The sequence below is a fragment of the Rhinopithecus bieti genome, unplaced genomic scaffold, assembly GCF_001698545.2.
Source record: "Rhinopithecus bieti isolate Rb0 unplaced genomic scaffold, ASM169854v2 scaffold_23869, whole genome shotgun sequence".
Classification (NCBI taxonomy): Eukaryota; Metazoa; Chordata; class Mammalia; order Primates; family Cercopithecidae; genus Rhinopithecus; species Rhinopithecus bieti.
The window spans coordinates 288771-296966 of record NW_016810959.1 but is presented as its reverse complement, the minus strand read 5'-3'; the positions used below and the strand labels follow the sequence as shown (position 1 = coordinate 296966).

Genomic DNA, 8196 nt, shown 5'->3' with positions numbered 1-8196 from the left:
CTCTACTAAAAAATACAAAAATCTAGCCGGGCGAGGTGGCGGGTGCCTGTAGTCCCAGCTACTCCGGAGGCTGAGGCAGGAGAATGGCGTAACCCGGGAGGCGGAGCTTGCAGAGAGCTGAGATCCGGCCACTGCACTCCAGCCCGGGCGACAGAGCGAGACTCCGTCTAAAAAAAAAAAAAAGGAAAGAAAAATGAACTCTCGGCTGGGTGTGGTGGCTCACGCTTATAATCTCAGCACTTTGGGAGGCCGAAGCAGGTGGATTACCTGAGGTCAGGAGTTCAAGACCAGTCTGGCCAACATGGTGAAACCCCATCTCTACTAAAAATACAAAAATTAGCCGGGCGTGGTGGTGCATGCCTGTAATCACAGCTACTTGGGAGGCTGAGACAGGAGAATTATATGAACCTGGGAGGTGGAGGTTGCAGGGAGCCGAGATCGCGACATTGCACTCCAGCCTGGGCAAAAGAGTGGGACTCCGTCTCAGTTTAAAAAAAAAAAAAGAAAAAAAAAAAGAAATGTGGACTGTCAGCTCTGCCCCAGACCTACTCAACTAGGAATTCGTTTTAAGAGGATCCCCAGGGGCTTCAAGCACACATGGAAGTTTGCAAAGTGTTACAGTGGTGAGGCCCCAAAGCCCTTTTCTGCCACTTTGCAGCTTTGTGATGTTTTACTAGAGACACAATCTCTCTGGACCTCAGACTTCTCGTCTACAAAATGAGGGTCACAATCCCAATGGCTCAGGGAGGTTGAAATGATAACATGGAGTAATAGGGTAATTTTTTTTTTTTTTTGAGATGGAGTTTCACTCTTGTTGCCCAGGCTGGAGTGCAATGGCACGATCTCGGCTCACTGCAACCTCTGCCTCCTGGGTTCAAGGGTTCAGCCTTCCCAGTAGCTGGGATTACAGGCATGTGCCACCACACCCGGCAAAATTTTTTTTTTTTTTTTTGAGACGGAGTCTCGCTCTGTCACCCAGGCTGGATGCAGTGGCGTGATTTCGACTCATTGCAAGCTCCACCTCCCAGGTTCACGCCATTCTCCCGCCTCAGCCTCCCGAGTAGCTGGGACTACAGGCACCATTTAGTAATGGAAAGTATTGTTATTCTAATTATTTCAAATAAGAATAGTGCCTTTTATTGAGGAAAGATTCTACTTGGCTGATCACAACACAACAAGAGGTTTATTTCTTCCTCCATGAGGTACCGGTTAAGGATTCAAATCACAACATCCCTCAATCAGATCCTGCTATTCTTACTGATAAGTTGTAGGACTCTGAGCAACTGAATTATCTTTGTTACCATTTCCTCATCTATTAAATAGAGTCCATGATACCCACATCAGAGGGCTGCTGTGAGGAAGGAAAGACATCATCGTGCCTGGCACATAGCATGAGGTCAATAAATAAACGGCATAAAATAGCGGGGAGTCATTCCCACTCACAGGAGCTGCATTTATCCAGTTGCTGTTATTGCAAATACAAATCAAAGAGTAAAGAATGTGCATTTCTTTGCTTTCCTATCATTTAATTTTTATTCTCTGCCCACCCCATTTTACAGTTAGCCACTCAGCTCTGACTGCTCTTGTCTTCCTAGAGTGGTTCTAGGGAAGAGGTGCTTACAGAATGCCAAGGCACTCAGGGTGGGGGCGTATGGGCATACCTGGTCCTCTGTCAGGTTCTGCCTGCACTGGCATCTGCTGAGACATCCCCAATCCATCTGGTCCACACTGGCAGAGTGATTGCCTTTCCCTTTCCCAGTTACAAGGTCTTTCAGATCTGCAGGTGCTCAGGACCATGTTCTTGTCACTCTTGGGTGCATCGCAAATCCTCTATGGCACCCAGGTCACACAGAGGTATGGGAATCTTTGGGCTATTTCAGGTCTGTCTGGCCCCTCACCATGGGCATGGGGAACCCTGGGGTCCTGCCGCTTCCCCAGGTTTGACCTTGAAAAGGAGCACAGGGGCTTCTATTCTTGAATCCCCTTGCCACAATGCCCACTTTTGTCCAGGTAACCTTGCTTTGTCTGGCATGGTAGCTTTCAGCCATCTGTATTGTTGGTGCCGAGTCCTTCCAACCCCAAAGCCTAGGTTCTCACAACTCCAGAGCCTAAGCCCTTGACACTCAAATATCTTCACTCTGCTTTTTTTGCTGTATCATTCCTTCCCAAGGTAGCACATGCCCTTGACTGAATGGGGAAGGGTGAAAACAGGATCGGGGAGGAACCCGGGTGGATAATTCCCTGGGCTTTTCTACCACACTGTTTTGCTGAAAAGAAAATTAGGAAGTACAGAAAAATTTGAGAGGTGGGATTGGGAAATGCCTCCAGGATTGAAAAAGTTTTTGATGTTATTGGGACCCTTCTGCGGTCTGAGCCTCTGCTCCTGGGATCCTGGAGGAGCTCCTTCCCTGAGCTGGAAGACATACCCTCTGATGATCTTACTCTGTTTGCAAGGCGGGTGGTGCTTTCTGCCCAGCCTGCCTCTGCTGCATCCACCTGCCCCCATGCACAGGGGCCTCATGGGGTCTCCAGGCTCCCTTGACCTGTTGTCTTTTTGGTCCCACCTCATCAGCACCCCTATTGAGCATGCGCCAGTGTGCACCAGCCAGGCCACCACCCCACTGCTGCCCGCTTCTGCCCAGCCGCCTGCTGCTGCCTCTCCCAGTGCGGCTTCGCCACCCCTGGCCACAGCTGCTGCCCACACTGCCATCACCTCCGCTGCTGCCACAGCCCCTGCTTCAAGTCCTGCTGACAGCCCAAGGTAACTGGCCCACAGGTGCTGGGCCTGACCCTGGGGAAGGGAGGCAGGAAACGCCCCACTCTGGGTCCACCTATGGCCAGCTGTGTCCAAGGTAGTTAGGGCCCACGGGCCTGGAGGAAGCCAAGGCCAGTGCTGCTTGGTGCAGAGTGTGAAGGGGAAACTGAGGGTGAATTTCAGGGGTGTGCACCACTGTGGCAGGGACTGTCACTCTGCCCCCCAGGGACACATACACCAGGGAGAGAGGTAACAGTCTCTCTCACAAACATATACACACACTCATACATACATAGTTAGATAACAAAAGGGGACTGTGTGAAAAGTCTTTGTTCCTGGAACTCAGATTAGGTAGAATGAAAGTCGTCCCTGTGGGCTGGAGAAATCAAGGAAGGCTCCATGGAGGAGGGAGCATTGGAGGTGGGCAGGGAAGGCAGGTCAGATTTCGTCAGAGAGAGTTTAGCCATGAACTTCCCACTTCCCCTCCCCTCTCTTCGGAGAAGCATGTTAACGCCAGAGGCACCCCGTATAGTGGGATTTATATCTGCTCTACAGCTTACTGTGTGTAACCTTGAAAAGTTGACTGAAGCTCTCTGAACCGCAGTTTCCTCGTCTGTTAAGATGTTTACCAGGCCGGGCGCGGTGGCTCAAGCCTGTAATCCCAGCACTTTGGGAGGCCGAGACGGGCGGATCACGAGGTCAGGAGATCGAGATCATCCTGGCTAACACGGTGAAACCCCGTCTCTACTAAAAAATACAAAAAACTAGCCGGGCGAGGTGGCGGGCGCCTGTAGTCCCAGCTACTCGGGAGGTTGAGGCAGGAGAATGGCGTAAACCCAGGAGGCGGAGCTTGCAGTGAGCTGAGATCCGGCCACTGCACTCCAGCCTGGGCGACAGAGAGAGACTCCGTCTCAAAAAAAAAAAAAAAAAAAAAAAAAAAAGATGTTTACCAAACACCTATTATATAAGATTATGATAGAAAAAATGTCTGTAAAACACCTAATACATACAAAGGACACAAATATTGTGAGTTTCTAATCTGCCTTCCTAGACACCCAGCAAGGCAGAGACCAAAGGCTAGGGGAGAAGAGGGGAGGCAGAGGGGCCAGGCTGACAGGTCACTCTGCAGTGGCCATGTGGCACATCGGGCTGGCTGGGGCCCGCTCTCTGTCTGGGCTTCTAAGAGTCGGCCAGTTAGTGTTTGGGGTCGGAGCCCAGGTGTCCCAGCCTCCCACCCTGGTCCCCAGGGTTTGCTGGGGAGGACATGCCTCTTGGATCAGAATGGGTAGGTCCATGGTGCAGCCTGAGGTGGGATTGATATGAGCAAACTGGCTCGCAGGCCTGTCTGCTGCCACCATCCCAGGCTTCATATTAACTGCATGGTGCCCAAGACCAGCCTTTCCCCAGCCCAACTGAAGCCTGAAGGAGGAGCCTGGCCCTCCAGGGATGGTTTCATCCCAGTTTTCTGGGGGGATTTAGGACACTGCTTCCCTTCTTTATACCAGAATCTCTTCATATAAAGGCCTTGCTACCTGCACAAAGAAGAGATTTTGAGGAGGGCAAGAAATGTCTCTTGTAGAGTGGGAAGAAGCCTCCCAATATGAATGGTGAGGGGCTATAGATGCTGGAGCCCTGCAGTCAGTCCAGCCTCATCCCTAGGGCCCCAACCCTGCTCAAAGGCAGGCATCAGCACCAGGCTCATGTCTCAGTGTCCTGGGCATGCCCACGGCTGAGCTCCTGGAGCCCTTCTGGAAGCCCCCGACAGGGGGGGTCCTCCCTTCCTTCCCTTTGCCTTGCCAGGAGAGCTGGGGCCTGGGTGGAGCTTGGAGAGGGGCACAGAGGGCTGCCCAGCGGGGAGTGGGGCTGGAGCAGAAGGGGTCACGGGGTTGTACTCTGAGCAAATCTACCTCCCCTCCTCACACATGGGCTGGGATGGAGCTGGAACTGGGGGAGCCCATGGGAGGCCAATGGACCCCCCACCCTTTCATGGGAGCATGGCTTCAGAATTGTCAATGGATGCCATAAGCCTCTGCTCCCTTTCCCAGAGCCAGTCCCTGACTCAGGACCTGTAGCTCCTGGGCTGCGGGCAAAGTGTCCTCCACTGATGGAGTCCGCCTAAGACCACTGCCCCTTGGCCCACCCCCATCACTATGGAAGCCTGGCAACCCTTGGACACTGTCTCTTCCTCTTCCATGGAGACCCCTACTCTGCTGATCTCAGCACAGAAATCTATTCAGAGAAGGGCAGGTGGGCCTGGGGAGGGGAGACAATGGCTTCACTCAGCCAGAAACTAGGCAGCTTGACAGGGCAAGTGTGCACAGCCTCCAGGTCTGGGATGCCAGCTACCTGAGGCTCATTTTATCTCCATCTTGTCTGGGACAGCCCCTCAGACCTCTCTGGATCCACTCAGAAGCTTGGTGGTGGGTTCTCATCCCAGGGCCACCCCCTTCTCAGAGCCCCAGAGAGGAAGGCACTCCTCATCCTACAGCTCTGCGCAGCAGGGCCCAGGCCCTTGAGGAACAGACAGAAGGAAGGCAGGAAGCCATGGGGGGGTGGCAGGCAGGCAGGGCTCACTTCTCCAGCACCTCCAGCAATAACCCATTTGCCCTGGGTGTGGGCATGTGGTCCCCTTTGAGATCTGAAAGACCAGGGATGTGTTTTGCAAGGTGTTCATTAGTTTTAAATGAAGAAAAGCGTTTTACAAACAAATATAACTGGGGAACGCTGATCAGACAAGGCTCAACAGGCCGCTGGATTCCAGGAGTTCTCTGAGCCTTCAGCTCTCCGGGAGGAGAGGCCAAGCACATACTCTGCTGAGGGTAATGAACTAGGACACTTTTAAAAAAAATCTCTTTGACCCCATTGTCCCAGGGCCACACATGGGGAAAGGTGATTCTAGGCCCCTTGACAACTAACCCAGTTAGAGGAGGACAACAGGAACTCTATCCAGAAGAGGTGTGTGTTGCTGGGGAGGGTCCTTGAGTGGCGGAGATGGGGTTGGGGGAGCGGCGTGGGTGTCTCCTGACTTCTCCTGAGCTCTCCCTGGAGTATCTGTGCCCAGAAACCTGAGACTTTGCTGCTCCTTCCAGCAACAATAGAAAAGAGTAGGCAGAAGAGGCCAGGTGGTCAGGGGCTGAGGTGCCCCACGAGGTCATGGGGGTAGGTAGTTCTGACCAGCGCCATCTCTCTCCTCTCCCCTCCCTCTGCGCTCTTCCACAGTCCCACCTGGGCAGTCTCTCCCCATGACAGTCTTCCCGGTGTCCTCCTGTCTGGCTGGTGGCTTTTCTCCCTCTCTCCAAAGGCAGTGGCACTAGCCACCCAAGGAACACCCTCCTCCCCTCTGAGACCCTTATGGTCCTTCCTTCACAGTTTCTGGCAGCTCCCAAGAAATGTCTCTGTCAGGTGTCCTCACAGAGGCTTCTGAAGACCTGGGAGGCAGCCTGCCTTGGCTGCAGGCCCCAGTGGGGGTGTCCTTCTGGGTGTAACCCTTCCCCCCTTGGTTCCAGGCCCCAGGCCTCTTCCTACAGCCCGGCAATGGCCGCCTCTTCAGCACCTGCCACTCACACCAGCTACAGCGAGGGCCCTGCCACCCCTGCACCCAAGCCCCGGGTTGTCACCACTGCCAGCATCCGGCCTTCTGTCTACCAGCCAGGTAAGAGGCAGAGCAGGAGGGGAGGCTGTCTAAAGCCATAGGTGGGTTCCAGGAGTTGCAAGAGCCAAGAGATGGCTCTGGGGTCACATCCCCAGAAGAATGGGAAGCAAGGTCTTGCTATTGAGGCTCCACCCTCCATCCTCCAGTTGTGGGTCAGAATCCTATGGAGCCTGCATCTGGCCTCAGGGAGACAGGTGAGCAAGAAAGTAGTGGATGATTCTAAGGGAAAGCAAAGGAGAACAGAGAAGTCTTCTCTGGACCAGGCATGGTGGCTTACACATGAAATCCCAGCACTTTGGGAGGTCAGGGCAGGCGGATCACCTGAGGTCGGGAGTTCAAGACCAGCCTGGCCAACATGGTAAAACCCCAACTCTACTAAAGATATAAAAAGTAGCCAGGCGTGGTGGCACACACCTGTAATCCCAGCTACTCGGGAGGCCGAGGTTGCAGTCAGCCCAGATCGCGCCATTGCACTCCAGCCTGGACGACAGAATGAGACTCCCTCTTCTCTGTTTCATGCCAGTGTATGAGAGTTGGCCGAAGCCATGGGGATACAGAACAGCACAGATGGAGCCTGGACTCGGGGGCAGGTCCTATCCAGGTGCAGGGAGAGACCCCAGGGAAGTTTTCTCTGCTGCTGGAGGCAAGGGAAATGAGACAGGCACTGAGTCAGAGCGGGCCTTGCTCTGGGGGTTTGGTTCATGAAGCTCGCTGACAGCAGGGCTGAGTGTGAGCGGTCGAAGCGGCTTTTGCCCCAGACAAAGGCCGGTGCCAGGGCCTGCTCTGCTGTCGAAGGCAAAGCGCCTCATCACTCCAGGCTGTGATGTTCATGGACACCTCGTGTTCTGGGAATGGAATGAAGCACCCAGCACAGCGTCTGTCACACGGGAGGTGCCCTTCTCTGTCCCTACAGAGAAGGAGCAAGAACAGACGGTTCTGAGGTGAAAACTCCGCAGGGCGAGGTGGCATTTTGCAGTAGTGAAAAGCCTTAGATGGAGCGGTGGAAAGCGGCTGCCCCTGCGGAGACTGAGAACACAGGGAGGGGAGGCTGGAGAGGAGTTTGGAGGAGAAGCGGCGGGTGGAGGCGAGGCCTTGCCGGGACGCAAGGAGGACATTTCCGTCTCTTCCTGGGGAGGCGCTTCTGGCACCTTCCGGGCGGCCGCCGGCTGTCTTCGCCCAGCCCGCCAGGCGGCGTCAGGGCTCCGGGGGCGCGCTGCCGGCCCGCCCTGCGTCTCCTTCCTCCTCCTCCCCGGGCTGGAGCCCAGGAGAGCGAGACCGGTCGGAGCCGCGGGCCCCCGCGCCGTTCCCAGGCCGCGCAGACATTAACTCATTCCTGCCTAGGGGGAAGGAGGCGGCCGGGCGGGCGCGCGCTGGAGCCGGCCTGCCTCCACCTCCCTCTCCGGGAGGCCCCGCTGCCAAGTGGAGTCCGGGGGCGGCTGGCAGGCGCCCCGGACGAAGTGGGGCCTGTGGGCCCAAGCCCCCCTCCGCTCCCCTGCCCTCCAGGCTCTTCGGACCCGGGCGTCGGAGAGGGCGGGGAGCCCGCGCAAGACCCGGAGCGCCCCGGACCGCCGCGGCCGCAGCCACAGCTCCCCCCCGGGGCCTCCTCCGGGCCGAGGGCGGTGTTCGCAGGCCGGATCTTATCGCTGGCGCCCGAGGTGGGCGGCCGCTCCCCAGAACACCTGGGGCCCGGGAGGGGGCGGGCGGCAGCGTCAAGGGGACCCTGCGCGCGGGCCGGGGACGGCCACGTTGGCCCGCGGGCCGGGCGGCGGCCAGGCGCTCGCGGAGAGCC

The 8196-nt window shown here is 56.0% G+C and overlaps 1 protein-coding gene across 10 annotated transcripts in view; it reads left to right on the top strand.

Annotated features, from left to right (window-relative positions):
* LDB3 (LIM domain binding 3) overlaps window positions 1-8196 on the top strand; it is a 72920-nt gene that overhangs the window by 36791 nt on the left and 27933 nt on the right. For 6 of the 10 annotated variants that reach the window (XM_017893249.1, XM_017893247.1, XM_017893255.1 and 3 more), the window contains 2 exons: window positions 2573-2761; window positions 6262-6407. In XM_017893249.1, the coding sequence (XP_017748738.1) occupies window positions 2573-2761; window positions 6262-6407 (335 nt within the window). The remainder of the gene's footprint in view (window positions 1-2572; window positions 2762-6261; window positions 6408-8196) is intronic. The other 4 variants (XM_017893251.1, XM_017893256.1, XM_017893250.1 and 1 more) reach the window with 1 other exon arrangement.